The 17,897-nt window shown below is 36.3% G+C and overlaps 1 protein-coding gene across 3 annotated transcripts in view; it reads left to right on the top strand.

The window, feature by feature from the left end:
• The window catches only part of THEMIS (thymocyte selection associated), a 170,310-nt gene that overhangs the window by 37,413 nt on the left and 115,000 nt on the right, over window positions 1-17,897 (top strand). Inside the window, exons 1-2 of one of the 3 annotated variants that reach the window (XM_019661212.1) lie at window positions 5,567-5,645; window positions 6,066-6,224. In XM_019661212.1, the coding sequence (XP_019516757.1) occupies window positions 6,080-6,224 (145 nt within the window). In that variant the 5' untranslated portion in view covers window positions 5,567-5,645; window positions 6,066-6,079. Of the gene's footprint in view, window positions 1-5,566; window positions 5,646-6,065; window positions 6,225-17,897 lie in introns of those variants that run through there. The other 2 variants (XM_019661211.1, XM_019661213.1) reach the window with 2 other exon arrangements.

Raw genomic sequence — 17,897 nt, 5'->3', positions numbered from 1 at the left:
TCTAAAAAATAACATTTAAAAATAAAGATTTACACAATACAGCATTTTTTATTATTTCATTCAGTGTGTATAAAATAACTTTAAAATTCCTATAAAAGTTTCTAAACTTTCACACTCAATTTCTAAACTATATTTCATAAGCAGACTAGTTAATAAAGTGTTCAATGCTAATGAATTTAGGGAAAATTTATAGTATGGTGATGCTTTATTTTTATGCATTGGATGAACACATTATAGAGCACTGGAGTCCCTGTATAATCAATTCAACCAGTATATTTATATTCATTAAATGAATGTAGAGAACAGGTTTATTATTTTAAGTGGATATAGAGATCTATGATAGCTTTATTTAACATTTAGGATATACAACAGGCAAGTATATTAAAGTATATAAAGTGTACTAGAAGTCAAGTCCTTTCTAAAACAATAAACCAATTTTCAATGCAACATTGTTTATATAAGAAATTATAATATTATTTATGATGGCATTTGGGGGTTAACATTTGGGTAAACCAGGGGAATATTTGGTCAATAATAGTGTCAGGAGATGCAGAAACACTGATTTCTTTCCCCATCATAAGGAAATGTTTTGCATATGTGTAGGAGGGATATTCATTTCATACTCCCACATCTCACATCCCTTTGTTCCCATAGCTGGTAACACAAAAGGCCACGTGATGACTTCTCTCATAACGCCAACTCCCCAACCCTTGTAGTACAGCTTTATTTAATTTACTAAATTGATGCTGCCTTTAAACAAACATCAAGTTTTTAGCGGGTGTATAAAACTGTGAATCTTTCTTCAACCACTAAAACTTAGTCATTTAAATGAAATGTGCTTCCCTTAGAGCGGTTGAAAAGTTGGGCATTTTCTAATTTCTGGTCTCAATACTATTTTAACTTGCTTTATTGGCTCTCAGGCCCCAGTCTTTCCAATTTGTTGTGGTTTCTATTGCTTCCTAATATTCAGACTTTTTTAGACTCACCAAGATTCGCTAGTCTCTAGCACATTTCTGTTTTAAGCTTGACTTCCCGGATAATACTTAAACTCCCAACTCACAAGGAGAACCTTATATTCATAGAGGTAAGAGAGATTATACCTGAGTTCTTAGTGTGGCCATTATTTTTCTTACTACCTAATGCCAATATTTTGCTGCCTTTATATTGATATATTGGAGTGGGATAAGAGTCTCTGTGATCTTGAAAGATTGCTTCCTATCTATGTTCAGATATACTTCTCTGTGGTATATCAGATACCTAACTGGTAGAGTCTGCCTCCAGTAAAGCTGCAGGCTTGTTGTTTCTTGCTTACTTATTTTCACATTGCATCGTAAGGAATAATCATACCTATTCATACCATATCTCCATTGGCAACCCCAGTTTGATGTGGTTCTATGTGCACTGTCATACAATATCAAGCACACTTTACAGATATAATTTAATTCCTCTAAATTTATCTCAGATCATTTCATTTTCCCCTCAAGCCCAGCAATAGAAAAGTGGTAAACATAGTGGTAAAGTGGCAAACTTAACAAGTAGAGATTCATATTATAGAATAACCCACTCTAAGCTCCTTGTCTAGATAATTCACAGGTGGCCAGCTAATCTCACATATGCTTGTATATGTGATATGAAACACACCGAATGACGATATAACCCACACCAAAGCCTTGGGCTGACCATGCTTTGAACTGCTGACATACAAGGACTACTACTATATTCATATTAATTTATTGTCATTTTACAGTAAAGCTAAGTTATAATTCAACATTTACTAAGTGACCAAAATTGTGTTACTAGATGTGTGTATGTGCGGATGAGTATAAATATAGTTAAGAGCTATCTCTTCTCTAGGAACTCATAATAAATTCTAAAATATACATAGTATCGATGGTCAGAAAATAATACCTTAATAGCAGGCTGTGATAATAATCGCGTAGGGTCTATAATGGAGATACATGGAAAGAGCACAGAGGAGAGAATAATTTCTTACTTAGGAAGGCTTTAAAGAAGACAATGAATATGAGCTGAATATGTAGGATTGGTTGAACTTTGACAGGCTGATGAGAAGGTGAGGGGATGAGTGACCTGGTGTGGCAGAGGAAGTAGATGGGGATTTGAGGGAATGGGTGAATCTTGAGTAAAGGGAAAACAAAAACCTCTAAATGATATGTTTCCTTCCCCTCCCCCCCCCCACAACTGCCACGCATTTTTAACTTTGTAGAAGAAATGGAAGAAAATCTATTGAACCAATTGTTTTGGTTGTTCTGATGTGATCACAGCATTGCTTATATGAATTGTCAAATAAGAGATGAGGTCATAAAAGGGTATTAATGTGTCGTTTTTATTGAGCAAAGTAGCATTACAGAAAAGGTGATTTCAAAGGCACATGGCTTTTCAGTACAGCCTTCAGGGGTGATGTTTGATCACTGACAACAGGCTGCTTTGTTCCAGCTTTCTCTGATGTTTGGCATTATCCTGAATACATATGCTCTGACTTGGAAAGAATCAGTCTGTAAAAATTAAATAGATTTGAAATTTGGGTATTCAAAATGTATGTCCTGTTAAAATGAAATGAAAACAATTTTAATACCTATATCTAACTATATACACAAACACATAGTGCAGATACATATCTCAGCAAATTTTTAAAAGGTAATTACACATTATATGTGCTTGTTCTAAGATGATGAAAGTTGGCTATTTTTTAAATTAGCCATTTTATATTTTCACTGAGGAAAAAGTATAGTATTTTGAGACATTATATTGATGATAAAGTACAAGAATGCTTCAAGTTTCAGGAATTTTGGATTTGCTGTATGTTCTTATCACCTGTTATGAAAATAACTTTGTAGTGTTAGGTGTTCCTGACTCCTCTCTTTATTGAAAGTGGATTAAGAGCTTTCTTGGTTAGAGAACATTGGTAGTCACAAAGAATTAAAGATAAATGTTAAAGATTAGCATTTGCATGAGGATCATTTTCTTATATGACTGAAAGAAGTGATTTTCTTTTATTTTTCTTCAAAAGGAGAGAGATGCTTGAAAAGAGAGCTGAACAGTCAAAACTTTTTGTGTGGTGACTAAAACTTAGAATTTCCTCCTCATAGAATCCTCTGGCTTCCATTTCCTGTGACTTGATATGTAATCTCACATAGATTCATCTTTTAATTTTGAATTCCAATGGGACCTTTGGAAAAAAATGGCATTTCAAGTCAGTCAGTTTATGTTACATCTATAATTAAACACCCATTACACTGAAATGAAGCCCAACAGATTTCAGCTAAAATAAAATAGGTTACCTTATGCCCTATTTCATGTGACAAAGAAAAATCTTATCATGTCACCATTCTACCTAAAGCATTTCCCTTTCCTTGTCCCACTTTCAGGATCTTCTACTTCAGTGTTACTGAATTCTTCCTCTGCATGGCATGTTCTTCACTCTCTGGTTGATTTTGCAACAATCTCACAATAGAGACTATTTCAGTTACGCATTTGTTGTTTTGGCCAGTGCTTTCCAAATATTAATGTACTTATGAATCATCCGGTGGTCTTATTAAAAATGCAGGTTCTAATTCATCAGGTTTGGGGTCTGGCCAAGGTTCTAACAAGCTCCCCGGTGATGCCATAGACCATACTTTGGATAGTAATCACCTAGATACATATGACCTCTTATTAAATTGGGATTAGTTCCTGGACTAAAAATGTAGATTTTTCCGACTTTGAGGTTGCTTCAAATTTTGATTAGTCTTTTTGTTTATTGGTTATTTCATAAAGATACTGCATATCTACTCTTTTTCCACTTCTCTAGCCTCTTTTCTTACCATGTTTCTTTCATACTTTACATTTGAGACGTACCAAACTGCTTGAAATTTGCAGAACGTATCAGGCTCTTTCATATCTCAGTGCCTTTTGAAGTCCCATTTCCTCTGCCTGTCCTGACATCTAGTGATGCTTCCTTTAAAACTCAGCTCAGCTCTCATCGCCTCCAGGAGTCCTTCCCTCATCACTTCCCCATGTAATTTCTTAATTAAATGCCGCCAATGTTTTCCCGCAATGACCTGTATTTCCTAAATTATAACTTTCTCATAAGCTGTTTCAATACCTGCTTACTTGTCTGTTTCCTTTCATATAGTGCTTCTGTGGGGGAGGAGACGTGGGGAGTGAGGAAGGGATTATGTATTTTATCTTAGGTGCCTACTGCCAATCACAATGCCCGACACATAGTAGGTTTTAATTAAAGATTGCTGAATGAATGAGGGAGGTTGATGTGTTATGGTTATGCAATAATACAGTGCAATATTAAAATTGAATTGGGAGCAATAAAAACTAAAGTCATAAAAGTTAAGTACAGGATGAGATAATATTGAAGATGTAAAATGTTAGTATGTGATTAATTGCCAAATGAGGATTATAGAAAGCATTCTGAGTTCACTGGAGGAAAATGTCACTATGAATTTATTATTTTTTAATATCCCAACTTGTTCTCCAAAGGATTTGTGATGGTTGACAACACCATGTATTGGAGTTAATGAAAAGTATGAACATATATGTAGTTAAGGGAAGAGCATGAGAAAAAGGAGTTATGGAAATGCATTCAAACTTGAGGAGCAGCTACACTAGCACATCTGCAAAAATGATTCTCATTAAATAATGGACAGTAAGTTTGGTGTGCTGGCTTCTCATTTCCACTCTGTACTGGGAGGTGTCTCTGTGGGGGCATTAGTGCCCCTCCTTGTCTGCTGGCTCTGGGCTGAATTGGGCCAGTGGGGTGCCCTGGCCGAGAATCAAATGGAGGGAGAAGAATGAGATCAGGATAGTTCTTTTCTTGTGTTGTTTAGAGCTGGCTTGTGCCTCTGTGTAAATTGCCCCTTTGTTAAAACACCCTCAAGCTATTCTAATCTGACTGTTCCCTCTGCTCTCTGTTGAGGCTCTGATACAATCCCAGAGTTGCTTCAAACTAGATTAGATGTCAGGTTTAATAACGTTTATGATGACCATTAATCTGTTAAAATGTTTTAGGCGCCTGCTATATATCAAGCAAGATTGTATGAGGAGGGGGGTTCAATAGGGAAAATTTCAGAAAACAAAAAAAACAACCTACAATCTTGTGCTTATATTGTTTACAGTTTAGTGTGGTAAAGACGTTATAAATCATAGTGGAGGTAAGAAAAAATTGGTATGGTTCAAACCCCACAGTTCTGTAATGTTTATTTACATCAGCCTTTAGTTTACTGTTTAATTGAAAAGTGATAATATCCCAGAGATGTAGTTTTGGCATTGTTCCCTTTTAACTAAGGAAGGATTATCCTGAAGTTTTGCCTCTCCTCTTTTCTGTTGCTTATCTTCTGGTCATTTCACTAATTGCCCTTCTTCCATCAGGCGATAGAAAAGGAAAATCAATGAATGAAAAGCTAAACTTTGGCATCTATGATAAAAGGTTTGTTAGGAAGGAGACTGAAATCTTGAACTAAAATGAAGCTTTTCACTTTATCTGGGCTGGTCTGCCCCCTATTGCCATAAAGATGTTGAGAGAGTTTCCAGCTTGCCGAAAATCAAGAGATAAAATGGACAAAAATCTTATATTCATGATGATGAAGAGAACCAGGTCTAAGAAGTAGATATGATGCTCTTTACATAAAGCCATGGTGTGCAGACCCTCTATCTTTGGATCTTGAATTGTATTACCTTGTTGGCAGAACTTGCTTAGATCATTCTTGACTCATATGAGCCTAATTCTGTGACCCTGCAAAGAAAGATCATAAATCCCAATAGGGGAAGACATGTTTGTAGTTTGACCTTGGAAACGTAGCTAAAGGTGCTGAGAAAATCATAAATTCAATTTATGATAATAACAAAAATAAGGTTGTTTATACTTGGCCTAGTGGATGAAGTGAAAATCTAATATTCTTCCTGGTACATGCTGTACATTTTGCCAAGCTTGATTAAAATCCTGTTTAGTAGGTAGCTAAGAGAGGAACTGAATAAAAACATCTTATGTGAGTACTACTTTGTTCTTCATTATTTAATTCTTTTTAAAAAACTGCTTCTACTCTTCTTTTTTTCAGGTTCTATTTATGAAATGTTTGGAAATGAATGCTGTTTGTCAACAGGAGAAGTGATTAAAATTACTGGTCTCAAAATTAAGAAGATCATAGCTGAAATTTGTGAGCACATTGAAGGTTGTGAGTCTCCACAACCCTTTGAACTGCCTATGAATTTTCCAGGTACAGTATATTGCAACCGTTTATTATTTACAAAAACTGCATTGTTTTATATATATATTGAAAACAATGAAAAGGTGGTAAGTTTTTTTCCACTTTGGGACAGTGGGTGAAAGAATCAGTATTCTTTATAGTTCAATGATTCTAAGGACTAATAGGCAAATATTTTCTTCCCTTTTTAAAACATTCTTTACTTAGGAGTTAATATTTTCTGTTAACAGATATTTAATGAATTTCAACTATATGCACAACCAGCTATGCTCGATAGTGAAAATGAAGAAATCTAAGATATATTTTCATAAGTTAATTATGAAAATGTGTATTAATTAATATGTACTAATTAATATGTATTAAACATTGCAACCCTCTTTATGCCTGTTGCCATTATTCTAGCTCCCTGGATCACTTCTAAACTCCCCTGTCTGATCTTATTGACAAGTCTGGCTGGTTTTTTTGTTTGTTTGTTTTGGTCTAATTTATTCTACTCAGCCTTACAAAATTAGCTCAAATATCGTGTCTTCTGGAAAACTTTTGCTGATCGTCTAACATAAATTAGATGTCTCTCTTTTATGTCCCCATCATATCTTGGGCACAATAGCATGCTCCTTATTTTAGTAATTGATGGTTTTCTTATTTTTCTGATTCTGTAGAGCAGGAGTTGGCAAACTTTTCCTATAAAGGACCAGATAGTAAATTTTAGACTTCACCGCCAGATGGTCTCCATCACAACTACTCCAACTGATGTTGTAACATAAAAGAAGTTATAGATAATAAACCAATGAGCATGGCTGTGGTTCAATAAAAATGTGCTTAGAAGAACAGGTGGCCAGCGGAGTTTCGCCTGTGAATTTCTGACCTCTGCTCTAAACTAAAATTCCTTCACAGATAAAATATAACATAAGGGACATTATATTTTTAGTAACAGCACATTTTCTGGCACACAGCATCTAGTAAACATTTACAATATAATGTGATCCATGATATGACTGAAGTGTGCATGGGTTCTATGAAAGTCTTGATAAAAAACATCTAATTCTGGTTGTTCATGTTTCAGAACACGGATTTCCCAGTTATTATATTTGAATCCCAGCTCAGTCACTCTTAGTTGTATAACTTTGCCAATTTATTTACTCTCCTGTAGTGTAAAATGGGAATAATAACGTTATCTATCTCCTAGTGCAGTTGGGAGGATTAAATATTGGAATATATTTAAAGTACTTAGAATGGCACTTACATAGCAAGGGGCATAAAAAAGCAACAGATTTTATTACCGTTATTAACATTGTTATTATCATCAGTGGAGTCAGGCAAAGCATTTTAGAGAATGTTATAGTTGACCTGAGGCTTGGAGAATAAAAGTAAATTAACTATATGAGGAAAGGGTTCTTCCAAGTGCTCTAAAATTTTACCCCTTCCAACTGAAATCTTGTTCATTGTTTAGTTGTAATTATTCCGTCCTCACCCCATCCTTTATAGCACTGGTTCTCAAACATGGCTGCACATTGGAATCACCTAGGAAACTTTAAAAACCTTGATGCTCAGGCCACTTGCCTGAGATAGTCTGATTTATTTGGTCTGGAATAAAGTCTGCTCATAAGGCTTTCCTAAAGCTCCCAGGGTGATACAAATGAGCAGCCAAGGTTGAGAACCATTACTTCACAGTGGTTCTGAACCTTCCTAATGCCTCGACCCCTTAATACAGTTCCTCATGTTGTGGTGACCCCCAACCATAAAATTATTTTCGTTGCTACTCTATAACTGTAATTTTGCTACTGTTATGAATCGTAATGTAAATATCTTTTTGTTTTCCGATGGTCTTAGGCGACCCCTGTGAAAGGGTTGTTCGACCCCCAAAGGGGTCGCGACCCACAGGTTGAGAAATGCTGCTTTAGAAGATTGTCCTAACTAGTCTAACCAGATGCATCAACTCTCCTTTTGAATCGCGATAGCCTTTCATGCCTTAATCATTGCATTTACTGCATTTTGCATGTAATTGAAATTATTTGTGTTCTTGCCTTATGAGCACCATCTGCTTAATAGATCACAAGTTTGCTGAGGACTGAATCTGAATCTCATTTATTGCCATAATCCCTGCAGTGTTTAAGAGAAGATGTATGTAATAAATATTTAGTAAGTTAAAATGACTAGAATCTTCTGGGAGAAGGAGCCTTTCTTATTATAGTAGTTAAAGCATTTGTCTTTTGACTAACAGTTTAACTGGGGGAGTTGCTATTTACAATAACCCTTTGAGCTTTCAATTGACATAATCATCTTATATCAATTGAGCAACAATTTGAAAACTGTATTTACAAAACTAGTTTTATTGTAAGGATTGGGGTGAAAATGAAGGGGTAATGCAATTGGTAATGATCAGGGAATACTTCCTTTCAGAAAAATCTCCTAGGTCATGATGAAAGTGATCCCAGATATGGGAGTAATCCTTCTACATCAGCACTAGGGAGGAAGATAAAAATCAAAGCCACTAAAATTTTTTATAAATGTCAACAGAGCTGTTTCATTATTTATGCTCTACTCAAAGTTTAAATTTCAACTCCCAGTTAGATTTTAAACTAAAAATAAGTCACACACACACACACACACACACACACACACACACACACACATATAATTTTATTTTTCAATTACAGTTGACACTTAATGTTATTTTATTTTAGTTTCAGGTGTACAGTGTAGTGGTTAGACATTTACATAATTTATGCAATGATCCTTCCAATTAGTCTAGTACCTACCTGGCACTATACATACTAGCTGTTGCCACATTATCGAGTATATTTTCTATGCTGTAGTTAACATCCGTGTGACTATTTTGTAACTACCAATTTGTATTTCTTAATCCCTTCACCTTTTTCACCCACCTTCCCAACCCCCCTCCACTCTGGAAACATCATTGTGTTCTCTGTATTTCCGAGTCTGTTTCTGTTTTGTTTGCTCGTTTATTTTGTTCTTTAGATACCACATATAAGTGAGATCATATGGTATTTGTCTTTCTCCATCTGACTTATTTCACTTACCATATCCTCTAGGTCCATGCATGTTGTCTCAAATGGCAAGATTTCATTCTTTTATATGGCCGAGTAAAATTCCATTGTATATATGTACCATCTCTTCTTTATCCAATTGTCTATTGATGGGCACTTACGTTGCTTCCATATCTTGGTTGTTGTAAATACTACCTGAGTGAACGTAGGTGTACATATGTCTTTTTAAATTAGTGTTTTAGAGCTCTTTGGATAAATACTCAGAAGTAGAATTGCTGGGTTATAAGGTAGGTTTTGTTTTTTTTTTTAAATTTTTTGAGGAACCTCCACACTGTTTTCCACAGTGGCTACACCAATTTACAGTCCTATCAAAAGTGCACAAGGTTTCCCTTTTCTCCACATCCTTGCCAACACTTTTTTGTGACTTATTGATGATAGCCATTCTGACAGGTGTGAGGTGATAGCTCATTGTGTTTTTAATTTGCATTTCTTTCATGATTGACATTGAGCATCTTTTCATATAGCCATTGGCCACCTGTATGTCCTTTTTTAAGAAATGCTTTAAGTCCTCTGCCAGTTTTTGAATTGGATTGTTGGTTTGTTTTTGGTGTTAAGTCGTATGAGTTCTTTATAATTTTGGATATTAACCCATTTTCAGATATATCATTGACAAATATCTTTCCCATTCAGCAGGCTATCTTTTTGTTTTATTGGTGGTTTCCTTTTCTGTGCAAAAACTTTTCCATTTGATGTAGTCCCATTTGTTTATTATGTTTTTTCTTTTGTTTCCCTTGCCTGAGGAGATAGATCAGAAAAAAATATCACTAAGAGCAATGTCAGAGAACTTACTGCCTGTTTTCTTCTAGGAGTTTTATGGTTTTGCGTCTTACTTTTAAGTCTTTAGTCCATTTTGAGTTTATTGTTGTTTATGGTATAAAAAGTGGTCTTTTTTTTTTTTTGCATATATCTGTCCAGTATTCCCAACACCTTTTACTGAATAGAGTGTCTTTACCCCACTGTATGTTCTTGCCTCCTTTGTCATAGATTAAATTATCACATAGGCCTGGATTTATTTCTGGGCTCTCCATTCTGTTCCATTGATCTATGTGTCAGTTTTTATGCCAGTACCATGCTGCTTTGAATACTATAAGCTTTTGGTATAGTTTGATAGCAGGTGGTGTAGTACCTTCAATTCTGTTTTTCTTTCTCAATATTGCTATGGCTATTTGGGGTTTTTTGTCGTTCTCAATAAATTTTAGGATTATTTGTTGTAGTTCTGTGAAAAATTCCATTGGTATTTTGATGGATATTGCATTGAATCTATAGATTGTTTGGGGTAGTATAGACATTTAAGCTACATTAATTTTTCTTATTCAGAGTACAGTATATGCTTCCATTTATTTGTATCTTCTTAAGTTTCTTTCTTCAATGTCTTATAATCTTCCGAGTACAGCTCTTTTACCTCCTTTATTTCTAGGTATTTAATTTTTTTGATGCCATTGTAAATGAGATTGTTTTCTTAATTTTCTTTTCTCATAGTGTATTATTGGTGTACAAAATTGCAACCTGTTTCTGAATATTAATTTTGTATCCTGCTACTTTAAAATTCATTATGAGTTCTAATAGTTTTTTGGTGCAATATTTAGGGTTCTCTTCATATATATATATATATATATATATATATATATATATATATATATACTTTCTTATTTGTGAATTTATCCAATTTTTTTGTTATTGATTTCTATTTTATTCTATTGTGGTCAGAAGACATACCTTATACTGTTTCAGTCCTTTCAAATTTATTGAAATTTGTTTAATGGCTTAACATATAGCCTATCCTGGAGAATATTCCATGTTCACTAAAGAAAAATGTGTATTCTGCTCTTGTTGGGTAGAGTGTTCTACAGATATCTGTTGGTTTATAGTATTGTTCAAGACTTCTATTTCCTTGTGGATTTTCTGTCTAGATCTATCTGGTATAGAAAGTGGAGTACTGAAGCTTCAAAATATCATTAAATTGTCTGTTTTTTTCTATTCAGTTCTGTCAGCTCTAGTTTTGTGTAGTTTGGGGCTTTGATATGAAGAGTATATATGCTTATAGTCATTATATCTTCTTAATGGAGTAACCCCTTTATCTTTACATAATATTATTTTTCTTTTGTCTCTAGTAACAATTTTTGTTTTAAAGTCTATTTTATCTTACATTAGTGTAGTCATTCCTGTTCTTTCTTGATTACTACATACATAGTTTATCTTCGTCTATCCTTTTTCTTTCAAAGGATTTGTGTCTTTGAATCTAAAGTGTGTCTCTTGTAGACAGCATATACTTGGCCAATGTTTTTTAATTCATTCTGTCAATCTCTGCCTTTTAATTAATGTTGAATTCATTTATACTTAATGTAATTACTGAGAATGTAGGATTTATATCTGCTATTTTGCTATTTGTTTGCATATATCTTAGGCATTTTGTGTTTTCCTTTTTCTCTATTATTGCCTTCTTTTGTGTTAAATATATACTTTCTAGTTTATTATTTCAATTCCTTTGTTTTAAATAAACGATTTTAGAGCAATTTTAGATTCACAATTAAATTTAGCAAAAGGTACAGAGATTTTCCATATTGTACCTCTCCCAAATATGTACAGTTTCTGCAATGTCAAAATCCCACCGTATCACTTCTTTTTAGCACTGAATAATATTTCATAGTCAGGATATACCACTGTTAATTTAACCATTCACCTGCTGAAGGACAACTTGGTTGCTTTCAAGTCTGGGCAATTATGAATAAAGCTGCTTTATGAATAAAATTATGAATAAAAATTCATGTGCAGCTTTTTGTGTAGAAATTAGTTTTCAACTCATTTTGGTAAATACCAATGAACCTGACCACTGGAGCATATGGTAAAAGTATGTTTGGTTTCACAAAACTGCCAAACTCTCTTCCAAATTGGCTGTAACATTTTGCATTCCCACTAGCAACGAATGAGAGCTCCTGGTTCTCCACTTCCTCAATAGTCTTTTGTGTTGTCAGTGTCTTGGATTTTGATCATTCTGATATGTATACACCTATGGTACCTCTTTATTGTTTGATTTTCAATTCCTTAGTAACAGGTAATGTTTATTTATTATGCTTATTTGCCATGTGTATATCTTACTTCATGAAGTGTCTATTCTTTACAGGTCTTTTGCCCACTTTTTTTTTTAAAAGATCTTTGTTAAAGATATCGCTAACATACAATATTATATTAGTTTCAGGGGTACACCATAGTTATTCAACATTTATATATCTAAAGAAGTGATCATACAAGTTCAGCAACCATCTGACACTGCACTACGCTATCACAATAGTATTGACTCTATTCCCCATGCTGTACATTACATCTCCATGACTTATTTGTTTTAAACCGAAAATTTGGACCTCTTATTCTCGTTCCCCTGTACCTCCTTTGTAAAATTTATCAATTACACTTAATATTCAATATTATTTTATATTAATTTCAGGTGTATAGCTTAGTAGTTAGACATTTATATAATTTAAAAGTGTTTCCCCTGACTAGTCCAGTACCCACCTAGCACTATCGTATGAGTAGTTATTACCATATCGTTGACTGTATTCCCTATGTTTTACTTTGCATCCCTAAGATTATTTTGTAACTACCAATTTGTACTTTTTAATCCCTTTACCTTTTTCACCCTGTCTCCAACCCCCTCTCATCTATCTATCACCCCAACAAATCTAGTATCCATCTGACACTATATATAGTTATTACAATATTATTGACTGTATTCCTTATGCTGTACCCTACATTCCCATAACTCCTTTGTTACAACCAATTTGTACTTCTTAATTCCTTCCCCTTCTTTCATCCACACCCCAGTCTCCCTCCTACCTGGTAACCATCAAAACATTCTCTGTATCTATTAGTTTGTTTCTGTTTTGTTTGTTAATTTTGTTCTTAGATTCCACATATAAGTGAAATCACATTGCATCTGTCTTTCTCTGACATACTCCACTCAGCACAACACACTCCAGGTTCATCCATGCCGTTGCAAATGGCAAGAACCCAATCTCCTCCATGGCTGGGGAATGTTCCATTATATATATATATATATATAAAATCACCTCCACTTTATCCATTCATCCATCGACGGACACCCAGGCTGCCTCCACATCATGGCCATTGTAAACAATGCGCTAATGGAAGCATACGTCCCCTCGAAGTGGCATTTTTGGTTTCTTTGGATAAATACTCTGAAGTGGGATTAGCAGATCCTTCACTGTCTCTTTTTATAGCCTTTCTTTTAAAGTCTATTTTGTCTTGTATAAGTATTGCAACCCCAGCTTTTTTATTTCATTTCCATTTTCATGAAATATCTTTTTTTCCATCCTTTTTCTTTCTGTCTATGTGTGTCTTTCAATCTGAAGTGAGTGTCTTGTAGGCAGCATATATAAGGGTTTATTTTTGTATCCATTCAGCCCTCCTATATCTTTTGATTGGAGCATTTAATCCATTTACATTGAACATAATTGTTGATAGGTATGTAGCTATTGCCATTTTATTATTCATAATTTTGATTTTTTTTTCATCTGAAAGAAGTTCCTCTAACATTCCTTGTAATACTGATTTGATGGTGATGAACTCCTTTAGCTTTTTCTTGTCTGGGAAGCTCTTTACTTGTTCTTCAATTTTAAATGATAGCTTTTCTGGGTAGAGTAGTCTTGGTTGTAGATACTTGACTATCATCACTTTGAATATTTCCTGCCAGTCCCTTCTGGCCTGCAAAGTTTCTGTTGAAAAATCATCTGACAGTTTTATGGGAACTTCCTTATAAGTCACTAGTTGCCTTTCTCTTGCTGCTTTTAGGATTCTCTCTTTGTCTTTAACCTTTGTCATTTTAATAATGTGTCTAGGTGTGGGCCTGTTTGGGTTCATCCTGTTTGGGACTCTCTGCACTTCCTGGACTGGTATGTCTATTTCCTTCACCAAGATTTTTAGTCCTTATTTCTTCAAATAGGTTCTCAAACTCTAGCTTTCTCTCTTCTCTTTCTGCTACCCCATATGATGCCAATATTGTTACTCTTTTTTTTTTTAATTGGGGAATTGGGGGGATGGGAACAGAGCTGGGGAATTGGGGGAAGGGGAACAGACAAGTTGCTGTCGTTTTGTTCTTCAATGTAGTTGTGGAGGATGTCGCGTCACTGGCCCAAGTTGGCACCATCATTGCGCTCTTCCCTGGCGAGGCAGATCAGTCACCGGCTTCTGGACGGCCGCTCACTGCAGCTGCTGGCCGCTCACGCTGGCTGCTGGCTACACACGGTAGCCCATGGCAATCCACTGCAGCAGGGGCTGCAGCCTACGCCATCGCCTGCGACTCATGGCAGCCCAGCTCCAGGCTGAGCTGTTGTTCAGCATCTTAGCTGTGAAGGGCAGTGTCACTGGCCCTCATATGTGGGATCCGAACCGGGGCCCTCTGGCATCCCAAGCGAGTTCTTAACCATCGCGCCACTCGGCCGGCCCCCAATATTGTTACTCTTAATGTTGTCCCAGAGGTCTCTTAAACTCTCCTCAGGTTTTTTTAAATTCTTTTTTCTTTTGCTTTCCATATTGGGTGTTTCCTGCTACCTTGTCTTCCAAATTGCTGATTCAATCCTCTGCTTCATCTCAACTGCTGGTGATTCCTTCTAGTGCATTCTTCATTTCAGTTAGTGTATTCTTCACTTCTGACTGGTTCTTTTTTATGATTTCTAAGTTCTTTTTTATGCTTGCTATCTTTTTCTTGAAGTTCTCACTTGAGTATCCTCATAACCATTGTTTTGAACTTTGTCTCTGGTAGGTTGCTTGCCTCTGTTTCATTTAGTTCTTTTTTTGGAGTCGTCTCCTGTTCTTTCATTTGGGACATATTTCTTTGTTTCCTCATTTTGACGCTCTCTCTGTGTTTCTTTCAATGTATTAGGTAGATCTGCTTTGCCTTCCAGTCTTGCCCAGGTGGCCTTATGTAGTAGGTGTCCTGTGGGGCCCAGTGGCATGGTCTCCCTTGTCACCTGAGCTTGGTGCTCCAGGAGTGTCCCTTGTCTGGATTGTGTGTGCCCTCCTATTATAGTTGAGCCTTGATTGCTCTTGGCATGTCAGTGTGTGAATTGGCTCTGGGGTTTGGCCATATCCACAGCTTATGGGCTGCTGTGCAGGGGACTTACCCCATTGAGTGGGATTCACTGAAGTGGGCTCTGGTGCCTGTTGAGACCACTCTTCGTGTGTGCTGCTTGTGGGGCTCCGCTGCGGTGTGAAGCCAACCTTTAAATATGTTAGTTCTGGGGCCTCTTGGGAGAAGCTCCAGTGTAGGCCCTGGTCACCCACTGCCTGTTTCTAGCCAGGGACTACCTGGTAGGAGCTACAAAGTGATCCGCAATTGTTTGCTGTCTGTGCTGGACCTGGAGGTATGCGGAAGAGGCCACGCTGCAAACTGAGGACATCTGTCATCAGTACCAGGACTAGGGTAGCTCTGCAAAAAGCCAGGACACCCGGAGGCCTGCTGTCACCTGCCAGCTCCCTTAAGGTTTTGCCACTGATGATGTTTCATGCAGTATGCGAGTTGGGTGTGGCAGGGTGCCAGGGAGTCACTAGAGTGGGAAGAATTGTGGTTACCAGGTTAATGTAAATTCCTGCTTGGTGCCAGTGCTGAGTCTGAAGCTGCTCAGCAAAAGTCTGAGAGCACATCGAGCCCAGGCACCACTGGCCTGGAGCCTGCCAGACTCTGATAGTTTTCCAAAGAAGAGTGCAATGCAGACAGGGTTGGCTGCTGATGGAGAAAGTGCCTCTGGCATTATGCAAGTTGGGTGGGGAGGAGTCCCAGTGAGTCAGCAGGGCACATCAGTGGAGCTCATCAGGCCAATCAGGTTCAGATTTGGCCGGAAGGGGTGGGCTCGACACAAGAAAGATGGTGCCTGCCTGCCAGCTGCATGAAAGGTGGACACCTCACCAGGAAAATGCCGACTGTCCTCCAGTTTACTCCCTCTAAGCCACACACCTCAGTCTGCCCTCCTGTATGCCTCTGAGGCCCTCTGAGTCACAATCCTTTCACTGGAGCCCAAGGTGAGTGCCAGTGAACCAGTGAGTCTGTGCATGGACTGTTTAGGAGGACTTCTAGGTTTCCCTAGCCTTCCATCCCACCTGAATGGTCAGAATCCCCACTGTTTTTCACAGCTAGATGTTGTGAGGGCTCCTCTTTCTGGCACCAGTATACCAGGCTGGGGAGCCTGGTGTGAGGGTGCTGGGGTTCCTTGCTTCTCTGGGGGGACCCTCCCCATCTGAGGTATCCCTCCTGATTCTCAAACTCCATGGAGAGGTTTGGGACCTGTTCTGCATCTCTTCCCCTTCTACCAGTCTCGATGTGAGTTTTTCTTTATAATTTTAGTTATACGACTTCTGTTCTGCTAGACTTCAAATGGTTCCCAGGTTAATTTCTCTATAATTTCGTTGTAATTTTAATGTGTTCTTGGAAGGATGCAGGCACAGTGTTTACCTACTATGCCATCTTGGATCTCTCTTCTTTTGACCATTTTGTTTTTTTAATCTAGTTGTTTGTTTTCTTATTGTTGTTTGAAGAATTCTTTGTATAGTTTGGATACAAGTCCTTTCTCAGATATAGCTTTTACAAGTATTTTCTCCCAGTTTGTGAATTGTCATCTCATTCTCTTGAGAGTATCATTCACTGAGGGAAAAAAAAATTAAGTGAAGTCTAGTTTGTAAATTATTTCTCTAATAGATTTTGCCTTTAGAGTCATATCTAAAAAGTTGTTTTAAACCCAAAATCATCTACATTTTTTTTTGCCGTGTTCTCTTCTATGAGTCATATAGTTTTGAATTTTACATTTAAATCTATGATCCATTTTGAGTTAATTTTTGTAAAGAGTGTAAGGTATATGTCTAGATTTGCTTTTGTTTTATATGTGAATGTCCAATTGTTGTAGAACCATTTGTTAAAAATACTATCTTTGCGCCTCTGTATTGTCTTTGCTCCTTTGTCAAAGATCAATTGATTACATATATACAAATCTATTTCCAAGCTCTTCATTCAGTTCCATTGACCTGTTTGTTTATTCTTTCACCAATCAATCACACTGTCATGATTACTGTAGCTTTATAGTTTGATATTGAATAGTGTCCGTTCTCTGACTTTGTTCTCCTTTAATATTGTGTTGGCTAGTCTGAGTCTTTTCTGTCTCCATAAACTACAGAATTAGTTTGTCAATATTTATAAACTAACTTACTAGGATTTTGATTGGCATTGCATTGAATCTGTAGAAGCAGTTGGGAAGAATTTATATCTTAACAATATTGAGTGTTCCGATCTATGAACATCTTTCTATGTATTTAATTCCTTGGTTCCACTCATCAGAGTTTTGTAATATTTTTCATATAGATCTTGTACATATATTGTTAGGTTTACACAAGTATTTTATGTTGTGGGTTCTAATATAAATGATACTGTGTTATTAATTTTAAATTTCACTTGTTCATTGCTAGTATATATGAAGGTGGTTGACTTTTCTATATTAACCTTGTATCCTGAAACCTTACTATACTCATTTGTTCTAGGAGGTTTTTTTGGTTGAATCTCTTAGATTTTCTGCATGGACACTCATGTTATCTCTGAACAAAGACAGTTGCATTTTGT

Source organism: Hipposideros armiger, unplaced genomic scaffold, assembly GCF_001890085.2.
Source record: "Hipposideros armiger isolate ML-2016 unplaced genomic scaffold, ASM189008v1 scaffold_340, whole genome shotgun sequence".
Classification (NCBI taxonomy): Eukaryota; Metazoa; Chordata; class Mammalia; order Chiroptera; family Hipposideridae; genus Hipposideros; species Hipposideros armiger.
The sequence above is the reverse complement of the archived record's forward strand: the minus strand, read 5'-3'. Positions and strand labels throughout refer to the sequence as shown.